Source organism: Pelophylax lessonae, assembly GCF_965119305.1.
Source record: "Pelophylax lessonae genome assembly, chromosome: 5".
In the NCBI taxonomy this organism is placed as follows: domain Eukaryota; kingdom Metazoa; phylum Chordata; class Amphibia; order Anura; family Ranidae; genus Pelophylax; species Pelophylax lessonae.
Window position 1 is genome coordinate 121,794,124 of NC_138772.1, and position 15,909 is coordinate 121,810,032.

Here is a 15,909-nt window from a genome sequence, read left to right on the forward strand (position 1 = left end):
ATCTACCCCCTCTTTTTTTTTTTTTTTGCCTTCCTAGTTCTCCCCCTTGGACTGCCTTTTCACAAAACCACAACATTTTGGAAACTAGGGCTGGCCATACATGTTCAATTCTCTTGTACAATTTTCTGTTAGATTTACCAAAAACCATATAATATGAGGTCAAAACTAAACAACACCTTCAGTTGCATCCAATTAGGTAGGCCTTTGTACTACATAGTTGAAGGTAAATCTAAAGAAAATTGTACAGAAAATTGTAAGAAAATTGTATAATGTATGGCCAGCCTAAGACTAACTGTGATTATGACAGATATGCAAATCAGTAGATCTACCAATAATGGGCAACAGGCCAGAGATGCAGGGAACCTACAAGGGAACTAGAACTAGAATAAATCAGGCAGAAGTAAACCAGTTTTTCTGCCTGTACAGAGTACACTTCAGTACTATTCAGTCTGAAATGAGTCATGAGTTCCGTCCCCAGCCCCAACCCTTAACTTCTTCCTGCTCCTCCCGCATCCATGTCAGGCACTGGCACTGCTGGCAGAACACTTGCTTCTGATATGCATCAGAAAAGTGGATTTTTCTAGTTCCACACTGACAGCAATAGCCCTCACGAATCCTGTGAGCACCATGTGTGCAGAGCAGGAGAAGATTTTGGGAGCCCTGTGGGCAGTGTAGGATGGGAGGAGGAGCTCAGCCCCACACAGCATCCATAGTAATTTGGGGGCGCATCCAAAATCCGGAGGGGCACAGCTCACCCCAGCAACTCCCTAAATCCGGTCCTGCCGAGTGTTGACTTGTGTAGAGGGACCGATGTGTGCCCCTGGACATAGATAAATTGCGTCCAGGGTCGCTCATCTATCCCTGAAACAGATGAAACAGGTGAAAACAGATAAAAAGGTACATACAATGCTAGCGGTCAAAGAAAGATCATAAAAGAATCCAATCATAATATGAAAAGCCCCCACTTCACCCCCCTCCATATATTAACACTGTGCCAGGGTCACATGCCCTTTCTGCCCCAAGCCTCCTTTGTCCCTGGGGAGGAAGCGTTTCATCAGAGATAAGAGGAAGTGCACAGAGCCAACCGAGGGCCCAGAGACTTCAGGCTCTACCTCTCCTTAGCTCTGCATGTCCCTGCAAATAGGACAAGGGCAGAGCAGTGGTAGTAAATGCAGCAGCTGAGGCACTGAGAGGTAGGGATGTTCAGAGTCCGGGGTACAGTGATAAGGGGGCTGGGGGGGGCAGGAACTGTCTGTCCTGGCAGCTCACACCCCCAACTTCACTGGCCAAAAGCGTTGCTGGCATCTGAAGCTACAGAGACACCACTCATTACCTTGCCTGTTTGATGAGCAAGCTTCTGTTTATTTCCTTTTGCAATGAATGGAGGGCAAGATTTGGCAAATAGCAAAAACCATAGGGGAGCCAAACATTTTTTACATCGCACATGCAAAGGCAAAAAATGGCTTAGCCCTTTTGGTAAATCCACCTTCTTTTAATCTGTGTAAAATTTTGATTTGGGCATATCGATGTGTTCATTGCCACTCACATAAATGTACAATTTCATATTTGGGTTCTGTTATACTGTATTCATATTTTAACCTGTTCCTGTTGACCAAATGCATATACAGTATGCGGCTGCTGGGTGAGTGGGCTTTAATGCTGAGTGGCTACATATTTGCATCTATGAGGAACGTTTTTCTGTGCAGACATCGCACTCACTGCATGTTCCCAGCACTGTAATTAGATGTCACGGGAAGCTCCCTCTACATACTTGTGATCGGAAGCTTCTGATCATGTGACTGTTGTGACAGCTCGCCTCTGTCTCCCGGCATTTAGAATTTATTAAAGAGCTAGGGGGTGGCAGTAAAAAGGAGTTAAAAAAAAATTATATTGCACTAAAGCAGCAAAAAAAAAAAAAATAGTTCAAGATGCAATACAGCAGTTGAATACTTTAGATTTTTATTGGTTAGATAGATCATACAAAGATATTGAGTATTGTTAGAGATAAGAAGTTTGCAAATGTGCATAAGAAAATAATATTGAATATGTAAAATGAAAACATTTATGATTTATTATGATATATATATATATATATATATATATATATATATATATATACTTTCTAAAAATGCATAGCTATTTGTAATTGTTACCTTCAGCCTTTAAGCCATTGATGCTAAGCACGACAAAAGACATTCAGGCATTAAAGTAATATTAAAGTGACACTTCTTGTTTTCTTTTCTAAATAATAAATATGTTATTTTTACCTGCTCTGTGCAGTGGTTTTGCACAGAGCAGACCTGATCCTCCTCTTCTTGGGTCCCCTACTGGCGCTTCTGGCCCCTCCCCCTTACCAAGTGCCCCTATAGCAAGCTGCTTGCTATGGGGGCACTTGTGTGTGCTCATTCCTGAGCCTCCTCTGTGTGTCCACAAGACACAAAGAGCACAACTCGGCCACACCCCCGCCCCCCTGTCACTGCCTGTGATTGACATCAGCGGGAGCCAATGGCTGTGTCACAGCCAATGAGGATAGAGAGTAGTGGGAGAGTTCTCGTGCACATAGCTAGATCGAGATGGGGCTTGGGCAAGTATTAGGGGGGCTATGGGGAGCTGTGCATTTGCCTTCATGCATTTTGTTTAGAATGCATAAAGGCAAAAAACCTTCAGCCTATACAACCAATTTAACAATGCTTTCTCTCTTATTTATGATAAATAAAGTGATAAAACTGAAGACATGCACCTGTAAGAAAAAAGGGTGACTAATTACAATGAATAGTAACATTAAAGGCAGTATTTTGCAAGATGTGTCTATTCTTAATATAAATAATAATTGTGAGAGCATTCATTAAAAAGTCTAGGAAAAAAATCAAAAAAAGAATAGTTTGTATAGTACATTCACATTTACAAGACATGACACATTGAAATGTCAATATATGACATATTGGCATGTGACAATGGCATGTTTATGTAACATTGAAAATGCAAAACTTGGTATTGCCCAACTTCATCACAACTTCAATTCACTTTCATCATATTTTAAAAAAACGATAATGATAGAAAATCTTTTCTATGTTTTGCTAGGAGCTTTCACATTGTTTTCCCTCTAAATTGATTTGGTAAAGGGGTGTATGCCAGGAATCCTATGGATCACTTACCAGTTCAAACAAAGCCTGCCTTACAAGCCACATACTGAAACGCTTGCAGTTTCAATTTGATTAACAATTTTTGCAATAATTTGCAATTTTTAGAGTACATTATGTATTATTATACATTTTACAATTTAAACAGTGTTTATGATAGTGTATTATAAAGAATGTTAACTAGGAGAGATGTCCTTTGAACCTTTAAAAGTTCACATTACAGCAGTTGTGTAAGGATACCAGGCAGAGCCTTAAGGGCCATACACACTATAAGATTTTCTGAAGACTTTTTCCTTCAGATTTACCTTTTTCATGTAGTGCAAGGCCCTGCCTGATTGCATACAAATTGAAAGTGTTTAGGTTTGACCTCATATTATATGGTTTTGGTAAGTCTAAAGGAAAAAGTCTTCAGAAAATCTTATAGTGTGTATGGCCTATTAGTTCTCTCCAACCTTCTGGCAAGAAAATGATCAGAGAAATATATAGGTGTTGAGTATCTTAATGACTGAAACCTGGAGCAAAATGCTTTTCCTTGTAATTTATTATCACTCTAGTTAATAATAGAAATATTACTATAATATTACAACAGCAGTTTTTTATATTTCTTATTGTAGTGATTAGTTACAGGGGCTGAGCATATTGAGACTTAATAGACTCCTTAGTTCAACTTAGAGAAAAAACTTTTAAAATGTGAAGAAAATATAAGAACTGCATTTAATAGAAGAAGTACCCATCTGTACTTCAGTGTAATTAACTTTTTCAAGAAATTGTTCAGCTTCAACCAGTTAAAACACTACAATGGGCAGAAAAGTGAGAAAAATGCTATTGACACTTTGCATAGCTCAATTAGCAAACAGTGGTTTAAAATATATTATTTAAGCTTCTGAAAATTATGTCCCTACACTAAATAATTGTCAGGAGATATCACTCTGTCAAGTATACTTTGTCACATGGATCCTTTTAGAAAACAGTGCTTTCACAAAGCATTTAAGTTTTAAATATCAAGAGATGCAAGCTGTTATTGGATAACTCCGTAGAGAGACACATTTCAGATTGTATCTTTGCACATTTCTAGATCCATTGATATAACATCTGAGCAAGAGACAAGAGTCATTTATCAGTTTTCAGGCTTCCCAGCATCAGATTTGAACTGAGCTGCATACATCTATCAGAACACATCCTGTATTCTATAACCCTTCATTCCAGATCTATATCCATGTAACAATACAGAACTTCCATGCTTTGCATTGGTTTGCACCGGTCGTTCTTCAGAAGGCCTTTTCTCAGATTTTCTCTTCTATAGAGTAAACCATTCATTTATATCCACACTTCTGTGTGTTTTTCTAATTAAGTTATCGTCTGTGCATTCACAAGATCAAAATATGCTCCTCTATTTGACAGAAGTTGTTGATGTGTTCCATGTTCAATTATCTTCCCGTTCTTCATGACAACAATAAGATCAGCATTCTGGACTGTAGACAGTCTATGGGCGATCATAATGCAGGTCCTTCCTTTCCTAGCTTGATCAAGAGCTTGTTGTACAACCTGAATATGATAGAAGTTATAAGTAATACACAATATAACAGCTTTCAACCTTTTTAAACTTAAAAAAGAACCCATTTTAAAAATAGAAATAAACACTCCCCATTCCCTGACTGTTCATGGTACTTCTTATCTTACCAAACAGTAGAAATACCTACTTGATAAACAGCAAATGCTCACTTTAATGCTGCATTGTATTGTAAAGGTATCAACAACCACAGCAACATCAAAAACCTAAAATGTACTATATAACCACACTGCAGAAAAATATGGGGGCTAATAGGGGGGCTTGTAATTAGCACCCAGAAATTCATCATTTTGTAGTCTAGCTTGGAAGTTTTTGTAAACTACAAAAGTCCTCTTGCCCTTTATGTAATGGCGATGAAGAGAAGGGGATGTGTTTGTAGCACAAAAAGAAGAGCAGCCTGAATGACAACTATAGAAAGCCGGAGCTTTGCTAGGTCAATGCGTTTCAAGCTTTATCAAGTCATGACTGGTGACTTGACAAACCGCATGCATGCAAAACACGTTGCCTTAGCAATGTTCGTGCTGTTCACAGTGCGGTACAGTCTACATGAGTCCTTGCCATTAGCAGCTCCTCTCAGCATTCTCCGGCAGCCCTGATCACATCACTTCCATCGCGTGTGGCCCCCATCAAAGAAGTAGGAGCGCTTCTGGACCGCCACGAGAAGCTTGAGTCTATATTGCATTGATTGGAGCTGTGGTGTGAGTTCTCTTCCATCATTGCCGACTCACAAGGGACGTGTAAGTATTAGACCCACACCCGACACGCATGCACAGATATGGGGCAAGTGTATGGTTGCAACCCACAAATGAGACTGTCATCTTCAATTGCTTAACAGCAAGTCTATTACAATTGGCCTGGCAGACTTGCAATTTTAAAATGTGGCATAATACTAAACTGTGACTGTACTGCATTTATTCATATGATGGACTTTTGTATTCAACTATTCATTTATTTATGGTGAAGGTTGACACCCCCTAAGAGTTTACAAATATTAATATTGTGGATCCTAAGCACTTCCAGATATAGTTTTGATTATGGAGGACAACTATGGCTCCTCAATAGTTGTAGTGGAGTACAGTAAGTGAACAAACCATTGTAAAACAGGAAAAGTGTATTTTCACAGGATTAACAAGTCCCTTTAGTTGGACGTCATATGACGTCCTGGGCTTTGAGTGGGGATATGTGAATGATGGGTGCAGCTGCAGGCATTTTTTTCAGCCTGCGATTCCCTTCACCATAAGAACCATCATAGTGGCTGTTCAGCCTCTTGATCGTTTTTACAGGCGGAGGGAGGGGGACACCCTCCCCCTCCCGCCGCCCTCCAGTGTTTCTACCGACTCATCCGTGCGAGAAGGAATCGGTCGCCGGCGGAAGTGTCACCATAGAGACTGCAAGGACCAGATGGATGGCAGTCTCTATTGGCACTTTTCCACTGCAAGTACCGGCTCAGATCTACTCGGCCCTGCTTGGCCCTGCTTGGCCCAGTTTGGTTTTCCACTGCATGGTACCGCATGGTACGGTGTTGGAACGGTTCAGTACAGTTTGGTATGGTTTGCTTTTCCACTAAAGTAGTACTAAAGTAAGTGGGTGGGATAACAATGATTCTCTGACCAATCAGTGGCTAGTAGTGACAAACAGTCAAGGCTGCATGCAAAGGATTGTGGGATATGGTACCGGTACGGCCCTGTTGGAACCACAACTGAGGTGGTACTGTTTAAGCGAGCCGTACCGTTCGGTTCCATGTAGTGGAAAATCGCCACCGTACCGTACCGAACCGTTCCTACACCGTACCATGAGGTACCAGCAGTGGAAAAGCACATAAGCGAGCTGAACCGTTCGGTTTCATGCAGTGGAAAAGCGCCATATGACTCTCGGAGACCCGGGTGTGACGTGATGATGTCACGCCAAGACTGGCAGTTTTCAATACTGCACTGATCTCGCCTAAATAGCCGAGATCATTTTTTTTTTTTTATTTCAGGCTTTCTAGCCTGTAGGAGAGATCTAAGGTCTTATTGACCCCAGATCTCCCCATAAAGAGGACCTGTCATTCACTATTCCTATTACAAGAGATGTTTACATTCCTTGTAATAGGAATAAAAGTGATAAAAAAAAAATAAATAAATAAAGAGAAAGTGTAAAAATAAAATAAATAAAATAAACAATGAAAAAAAAAATGTAAAGTGCCCCCGTTCCTGCGTGCTCGCACGCGGAAGCAAACGCATGCGTTCGTCGCGGCCACATATGTAAACGGCATTCAATCCATACATGTAAGGTATCACCGCGAATGTTAGAGCGAGAGCAACAATTCTAGCTCAAGACCTCCACTGTAACTCTAAACTGGTAACCTGTAAAAAAATTTAAAACGTCTCCTATAGAGATTTTTAAGTACCAAAGTTTTGCGTCATTCCACGAGTGTGCGCAATTTTAAACTGTGACATGTTAGGTATCTATTTACTCAGCGTAAGATCATCTTTCACATTATACAAAAAAATTGGGCTAAATTTTTCTGTTTTGTTTTAAATAAAAAAATGCGTTTAAAAAATATCTGAGCAAATACCATGTGACATAAAAAGTTGCAATGACCACCATTTTATTCCCTAGGGTCTCTGCTAAAAAAAATACATAATGTTTGGGGGTTCCTTATTTTCTAGCATAAAAATTATGATTTTTACATGCAGGGGCGGTATGGAAGTGGTTAAAAAAAGGGCAAAAAGCCCCAAAAAAAAGACTAATACAGATATACAATGTAAGGTCTGGTATGCTGAAATATAATAAAGTGTAACTTTAGGCAAAATATTTTTTGTTTGCTTGTTTGGGATGGCGTTAGACACTTTTTCAAGTTTTTATTGCTGTTTGTGTCCCAATTGGGAAGATTTATGCTGATGACAATTGCAACCAAGACAAAAATGAAGGGGAAAGATAACATTTTTAAGTTGATCGCAGAAAAAAGTAATAGGAAATCTTCCAATGGGCACACCTGTTCTAAGGACAACTGTCTAAAGCTAAGTACCCATTGGCAGCGGTGGAAAGAAGAGGGTGGTAAAACAGGCAGGAGAACTGCATTTTTATTGCCCCTCAAGTGGCTTCCTAAAACTACATGGAAGCTGGAGGGATGAGGACATAATGGCATGGCCATGATGCTGAGGTATAACAATTATAACTTAACAAGAGATTGCTAAGTTTCATTCTCACCTTTTCACTTTCATTGTCCAGAGCGGAGGTGGCTTCATCAAGCAATAATAGTTTCGGAGCTCGTATGAGTGCCCGAGCTATGGCTATTCTTTGCTTCTGACCTCCTGACAGTTGAGTTCCCTTACCACCAACTGGTGTGTTATATTTCTAGAGCGAGTAGAAGAAATGTGTATTAGAAGTTTGTTTTTTAAGTACAGTGTGGTATATTTAGAGTAAATTACTGTAAAATGACACAGTGATAAAATGTCTTTCAGAGGTTAGGAAAGATTTTTTTTTTTTCTTCCACCACTTCCACAAACATGGACATAAGGATTTTTGTAGTAGGTTGTCCAATCCAATCCAAAAAATACAGCAATACAATTTCTCTTAGACTGAGATCTGCAGTGTCACAGACAATTACTAGGGTATCAGGGGTGGATAAACTGCATGTTGTGACAGAACAAAAAGACACAAAAGGCTTAAAGGAGAGCTAGGTGGGCAGAGCAGAAAGGTTTTCTCCTCCACTACTGAGAAGTTCCCTATTTTAAAGACGCAATACCTCAACTTTTGTTTCTGGTGACGCTAGTGTGTAAGTGGGTGCTTCCAAAAGGTTCTGTGTGATAAATGTTTTTCTTCTGCTATGTTATGCCCAGGATTTCGATTTTTCAACTGTGTTTATGTGTAAAAGTAATTTGCTACAATCTGGTTTTATTGCACTGTGTCATTGGTTGACCTGTTGAGATGGAGGTTCCTCAGAAGGAAGGGTAACGCTGATGGCCAGGTTTCCCTGCTTCTTGCAAGAAGGTTACTGCCTCCCTAGATGTCATACCACAGAAATAGGGGCTCAATAGTGCCAATTGGGGGTCGGTTAGGAGAGAGACTGCCAAAATGTTGCCGTTCTGCTATCGGGGTGTAGCGCCACTTGGGTGGGCAGCCTCATCAGGGTTCCCAGTGGAGTATTGAGCCTGTGGATCTATATGGTCTTGTGCTACCTCAGCTTGGCCTTGTTTATAGATTATTACTACCTCATGTGGATTACTGTCAGTTATGGACTTTTTCATTGAAAAGGACTCTTTTATGGACTTGCTGTTGGTAGGATTATCTCATGGGGCACTACAAGAACTGTGTACTGGAAAGTGTGTGAAAGATGTCATTGAGAACTACTCCTTTGTTACCTTTAACCACTTCAGTAAATTATCTTTATTCTTCATCTAAGATGCCTAGTCTGAAGTATCTAAAGGAGTGCATGTAAGGTGTACCAAAAGAACAGGGCTTACAACAACAGGGGAAATAACAGTACAGAGGTCTAACATGCAGTGAGCTGTCCTAAGGAGGCTATATTGCTGCTGCTAATGACTAATGTGTCAATTGCTTACCAGCCAGGAAACTGGTGACATGGCAGGGATGACAGATGACTCGGGTGGTGAAGAGGTGTTATGCTTGGTCCCTTTAAAAGCAACCAATTCTCCACATAGAGGGACCGGCCAAGTGGCACAGAGTACCTAGAGACCCAGCCGGAATGTCATGGAGGAAGATGCAATGGGGCCCCCGGGAGGAGAAAAAGCATAAAGCTATGGAGAAGTGCATTTCCTGTATCCATTAGCAACATACGGAACACTGTCACTGGGAATGAGGTGACGAGACTGCTGAGTCAGTGCAGACTGATACAAGCTCAACGGTACTGGCTCAGAAATGCTGCACACCTAGGGAGAGGTGATCTTTAACAGAAGTCATGACCACAGTGCATTATTGTCAACAGTGTAAGAAGTATGGCCACGGATTACAAGATGTTAACTGTGTAAGTGTACTGCTCACATCTAATTCTGGAGTATCGCCTTAATGGTAATTTCACATAACTGCAGTTCATGCCTGTGATACAGGCATTAGTGAGTGCATTTCCACAGTGTTCTGTTTAAGCCCCACCCACAAATGTGCAGATGAAACCAATGGGAAAGTGATTGGTGTGGTATTCTAGGAAACAAGCAACTGCGAGCAACATACTTCACCCTGCTAGGGTCAAACTCTTGACAGGACATTTGCATATATTGCTGAACAGTGATGAGTGTGCACAGGGGCCCTCTGCAACCTATGTTGGCTATGGTCATTTGAAGCACAGAGTTTTACATGTTTGATTTACATAAATAAAAGAAAACTCTTGTAACTATAATTATCACAATTCTGATCACAATTATTTACCTCTGGTAGCTGTTCTATGAAAGAGTGAATATTGGCGGCTATGGCAGCCTCCTGTATTTCCTTCATGGGGACCACACGGGAGTTGTCCCCATAGGCGATGTTCTCAGCAATGCTGCAATCAAACAGCACAGGTTCCTGAGACACAATGCCTATTTGAGATCGGAGCCATTGCAAGTTTAATTTCTTCACATCAACATTATCAAACATCTAAAAATGGAAAGGAAAATTGTATGCTATTAGTATTAAAGGTAATCATAGAATATAGTGTGCTAAGTAATTCTAACTAAAGCTGATTAAAAGACATAGCTTTTAAAGGGTATCTGTAAACAATGCATTTTTTGGAAAAATTAGGAACAAACTAAAAAATGATTATGTTGGTATATCTATGTTAATAGTCAGCTTAATGTAAATAATCTTATTAACCACTTGCCGACTGCCTAACGACGATTTACGTCGGCAGTCAGCCCCTCACAGGCAAAGCGACGTAGGTCTACGTCGCTAGCCTGTGAGGCTCCCGCTCGCTCATGGACCCCCCCGTGCGTGTGCCCGGCGGACCCGATGTCCGCCGGACACTCACGATTGTCCGTTACAGCGGGAGAAAGGCAGTAGGCTAATGTAAACACAGCCGCCTGTCATTCTCCCCTGTAAGAATTGAGATCATACGGTTCTGCTATGTAGGACCGTTGATCTCTGTTCTTACACCTCAAGCCACATCCAATCACAGTTAGAATCACGCCCCTAGGGACACACTTAACCCCTCCCTCTCAAAAAAAGTTAACACCTTCACTGCCAGTGTCATTTTTACAGTAACAGTGCATATGTATAGCACTGATTACTGTAGTAATGTCACTGGTAACCCCAAAAGTGTCAAAAATGTCAGTCAAGGGTCCGATCTGTCCGCCGCAATGTCGCAGTCCCGCAAAACAAAAATCGCAGATCGCCGCCATTACTCGTTAAAAAAAAAACAACAAAAATGACAAAAATCTTTCCCTTACTTAGTAAACGCAATAACTTTTGTGCAAACCAATCAAAATACACTTTTTGCAATTTTATTTACCAAACATATGTAGCATAGAACAAATTGACCTAAAATGTTAAAAAATTTAGATTTTTACTTTTTTTTGGGGAATTTCATATAAAAAATGTGAAAAATATTGTTATTTTTGCAAAATTGACGCTCCTTTTTGTTTATAGCGCATGATCAAATAATCGCACAGGTGATCAAATACCACCAAAAGAAAGCTCTGTTTGTGGGACAAAAAAAGACATCTAATTCGTTTAGGTACAGTGTCGCTCGACCGTGCAGTTGTCCGTTAAATTCACGCAGTGCCGAATTGCAAAATAGGCCCTGGTCAGGAAGGGGGTAAAATCTTCCGGGGCTTAAGTGGTTAAAATATCCTAAAGCTGAACTCCAAGCAAATATAACAGACACACAGTAAGCCAGCTCTGTAATAATTTATACATCAATAAATGTATTTTTTATTTAAGCAGTAAATACCTGGATTAGACCAGTTATCAACCTCTAGCAGTCCCTATACAGCAGAGCTCAGAAAGGGGGAGGGAAAAGCAGCACAAGAAGCCAATCAAGTGTAATTCAATGCAAGGAGCATGCTAATAATAGGAGTAATTAGAATGACATAATGATCAGAGATATGAGCTGATCACTGTCACTATCACAGCCTTCTCACAAGGTGTGGGTAGGGACCAGGCTGAGTTATGCTGTGAGGGAGAGCTGGGTGAATCTCAAGACTGGGTGGACAGAAATACAAATTATTTGGCAGATAAAGCTGGAGTTCAGCTCTAATGGTATATAGCATAAAATCGTGCTACTGTGCTGTACTAATTTTATAATGTGAATTGTGACAATATCTTTTCTTGCTGTGCTGTGTGCTTAGCTGCTCAGTACAATAATGGTGTATTAACCTTCCCACTCATCCCTGAACAAGGCTACAGAAGGGCAATGGCTATCAATATACATATTATAATCTCTGGACAGCATATTAAACAGCAGTTAGCTAAATATGTACATGGAATACAATCATGATAATAAGATGCAACAAGCTCATAAAGATGACTTTCAAACTTTACAATTCTTAGTTAACCTCCTAAAAAAAAGAAGAGCTGCTCCCTTTCCATTATGTACTATGATCCATATACTGTTTCAGTAGATTTTTTTCTCCCAATTTTCTTAATTTTCTTAATTTTTCCCAATCCTAGAAGAATGGGACCTTTTTTGAGGTTACAATTTTCATACAGTCAGATGGCATTTCTGATTTATCAGCCAAGGCACATTTTGATCTTTAGTTTTCTTTGGTGCAGCAATGAAAGGATGCTCAGTAAATGCTTAGAATAAATGCTTAGTTTAGTATTAGGAAATTTTTAGGTTAGGGTTAGCTTTGTATTAGAGTCAGGGGTAAGGGGGTTGTTAAGGAATTAGTGTTGAGTTTAAATAAGGCTTTAGAGGGTATGCTATGATGGTTTTACTCTAGAAGCTAGGCTAATTGTTAGGGATAAGGTGAGGGTTAAGTTTTAAGATCAGGTTAATGGTTTAGGGTTGAGGCCTAAATTTGACTTAGGCTGGGTTCACACAGCTCTGGCTGTGCTTCGCAGTCCAGTGTCATGTGCATTTGTGTTTACCCATTCAGGTGCACATTTTTCTCTGAATTCCTATCTGAACCGGACCCAAAAATGCACAGGACCCTTTTTAAATTCGCACTGCAGCTTCCCCGGACATGTGTGAACCGGCTTTATTGAAAGCCGGTCACACTCACATGTTATGCAAATTGGATGCGGACCCAGCTTTAAGAGTTGAGGCATCATTTTAGGTTAAGTGCTGTGTATCCAAGTATTTGGGATGAAGGGCTTAAAGTGCAATTCCAAGCAACAATTGAAATTAAACAGAAAACTATAGAAACAAAGCACATCTGGGCACAGTAGAGAGTGAAGTTACAATCCATCTAACAAAATTCTGGGATTTGGGAATCTCGGCATTCACAGGATGTTAAAAAAAGGGATCATGAGGTTACCCTCACCTAGGCACAATGGGCAGAAGCTGGGAGAAAGGTATCAATATTTTTTTAACTTGCTTTCACCTAGGCACTATGGGCAAATGCTAGAGGCAAGATATTTTCTAATTTATTTTCCATAGGTTTTTTTTTTCCTGCAGTATTATATACTGGGAGATGGGGGAGGGAGCACTATGTAATAAATGAAACTTGCCTTTAAGTAAAAGGTCTGCTTTGACCTGTGTTCTCTGTAATCTACTGCATGCACAAGCATTCACTGCTCCAAAAGGGTCAGTAGGAGCGTATATTTCCTGAAGCCTTTGTTGTGAAAATTTCTCTCAAGAATCAAATTCAACTCCCAAAACAGGTGTGAGTATAATTGGTGATCATGAGCAATGTTTTAGAATTAACATTAGTGTGTGTTCCAGAATCACGAGCAGGTGAGTTCCAGTATCACCATATTAACAAAAAGTAGTGAGATAGACTGATGCAGTACAGCTATGCAACCAAGGAAGATCTGAAAGTCTTAGCAGACAGGACTGGGGAGTACCTTTAAGTGTTTTAGGGGGCTTTCCCATTAGAGACACGTTTTTAATTGGGAGAATTTAGTGGACCTTTGTGATTTTAGCTTGTTTTCAATACAAAAAACGACCAACGTGGAATCTTGGGGAGACTAAGGTAATCAGATTTCAGTTCCTTCCTTTTTTTCCTTAATAAGCAAGGTACATTCACCTCCCTTTTCATATCCTGCACAATAATATGATTTTATCTACTGGCATTAAACAGAAAGGCTGAGTTAAGATAAAAACGTTTTGTCAGGTCTAGGTATAGAATTTGTAAGGACAAAAGTGCACTTTTATAGAGGCGAGCATTTCTGAAAAAAGTCAGAATTTCTGGAGTACTAATCTGAACCTGTCAGACGAGAGTACAGTATTTCAGAAAACAATAGTCACAAGTCTCACCACTGCCCCCTGGAGGGGATCGTAGAACCTCTGTAGGAGCTGAATAGAAGTGCTTTTCCCACATCCACTGCTACCCACAAATGCCACAGTTTTTCCACTGGATATTTTGATTGATAATTCTTGGAGCACTGGCACATCTGGACGTGATGGATAATTAAAGGTGACCTTATGCAATTCTAAGTTTCCTTGACAATTTTCCTATTTGTAACAAAAGAGACTGTAAGACATTACTGTTTTTTAGATCATTAGAACAGTCATGAAGAAGAATTTTTTTCTCTTTTTTTAGCTAGATGACTTACCAGTTTTTGCCCTTGTTCACTGTAGCTGTCAATATCTGGCTGACTATTGAACAATGCAAACAGATGGGAAGCTGCTGACTTGGCTTTAGCATAGTCAGGTGCGAATGACAAAGTCTGTCCTACGGTTATCGCACCATATGCCAGGAGAGAGAATACACTGTAAAAAAAGATTAGTATGCATTCTTAAATGAGAGGTAATGTTGGATAGGACAGTAAAGGATAATCAGATCACTGATGCTTTTAGCATTATTAGGTAGACCAGTGATGGATCAGGTCCAAACAAAACTTCTTTTTTTTTGCTCAGTGTTTGGTTAGAAGAACATTTGTCAACTGTTTAATACACCCTGTGGGAGACTTCTCCTCACTTCTTGTCTATATATTGCGTGTCCGACAGAACCATCAGTAAGGGGAAATCTCTTGGGTCATAGCTGGATTACATTTGCAAACATCACATTTTGTCCACTGATATATTCTCTATTTTCACACTTTTAGTATAAATATTGTTAGAATGATACATATTTCTTTTGATCTTATTGGGCTATAGCATTTGGAATCATTCAGTACCTTACTAGCTGCCAGGCTTTTTCTACTCACTACCAGCACTTGCTAGATACAGTACCCCTTTACTGCCCTTTTGGCCAGACTATAGACAGTTAAAGCATTTATATTTTCTTTAAAATCTGTTAATTGTGCTTTAAAACAAGGTCACACCAGCTGCAATTTACCAGCAGAAGCACTAACATTTTCCAAGTCAAGCTCAGCTCACCCTTCCCAGCAGTGACTATGCAGCTTTCCAAACTTCAATCTAGACCCAGAGCACAAGCTCCAAAATGGGGGAGGAGGGGAGCAGGGTTAGCTGAACTGTTAAGTCCTTATGCTGTAAAGATTGATGATAAACTGCTCCAGAGTGCATGCAGCTACAGAGATCAGTGAGAGTTTGTTTTAAAGTTTATTTGTGGCTTAAGAATGTAAATATTGAATGTCTTTATCCTGGCCACAGGTTCCCTTTAGCGATGTTTTGAGCTATGATCTTTATTGCCTCAAAGCCCAATTGAACTTTGTACACCATTTGTTTTCTTGACCCTAGAATGTATTTGACTGATTTAAATGAAAAGTTCAGCTGGGCTTTAAAGAGTAACTCAACTTTTGTTGAGAAAAAACTTCCCCCCCTAGGTCAACTATGTACATTGGCAGGATTTAAAAAAACTTTGTTGCAGATTCCTACCTTTTGTTATTCTAAAATAACTGTGTGTTTGTACCTGTGTGTTTGTTTCCATGTGGAAAGTGAATCTAATCAAATTTTGCAGGGGATGCCTGAAATCTGACTTGTATTTTAGTGCAGACTTCTGGGAAAATCAGTGAGCCAATCACACAAGCAGGAAATTATGTTTCTGGGGTGAGTTCTGTACACATTCTGTGTACAGAACACCTCCAGGTAGTCGTATTGCATTGTATTTTACAGAAAATACAGAGCTGCAGATTGAAAGAAAAGGTCATTTTTAATAACATTCAATAGCAATATGACTTGTGTTTCAATTGTATATGCTATAATATTATATGGAGTAT

The 15,909-nt window shown here is 39.9% G+C and overlaps 1 protein-coding gene across 2 annotated transcripts in view; it reads right to left on the reverse strand.

Moving 5' to 3' along the window:
• Positions 1-4,254: 4,254 nt before the first annotated feature.
• LOC309555494 (ATP-binding cassette sub-family B member 5-like) overlaps positions 4,255-15,909 on the reverse strand; it is a 50,151-nt gene continuing 38,496 nt past the window's right edge. For both annotated transcript variants that reach the window (XM_082257531.1, XM_082257532.1), the window contains 5 exons: positions 14,344-14,500; positions 14,045-14,242; positions 10,078-10,284; positions 7,903-8,049; positions 4,255-4,685 (listed from right to left, as the gene is read on the reverse strand). In XM_082257531.1, coding sequence (XP_082113657.1) covers positions 4,488-4,685; positions 7,903-8,049; positions 10,078-10,284; positions 14,045-14,242; positions 14,344-14,500 — 907 coding nt within the window. In that variant the 3' untranslated portion in view covers positions 4,255-4,487. The remainder of the gene's footprint in view (positions 4,686-7,902; positions 8,050-10,077; positions 10,285-14,044; positions 14,243-14,343; positions 14,501-15,909) is intronic.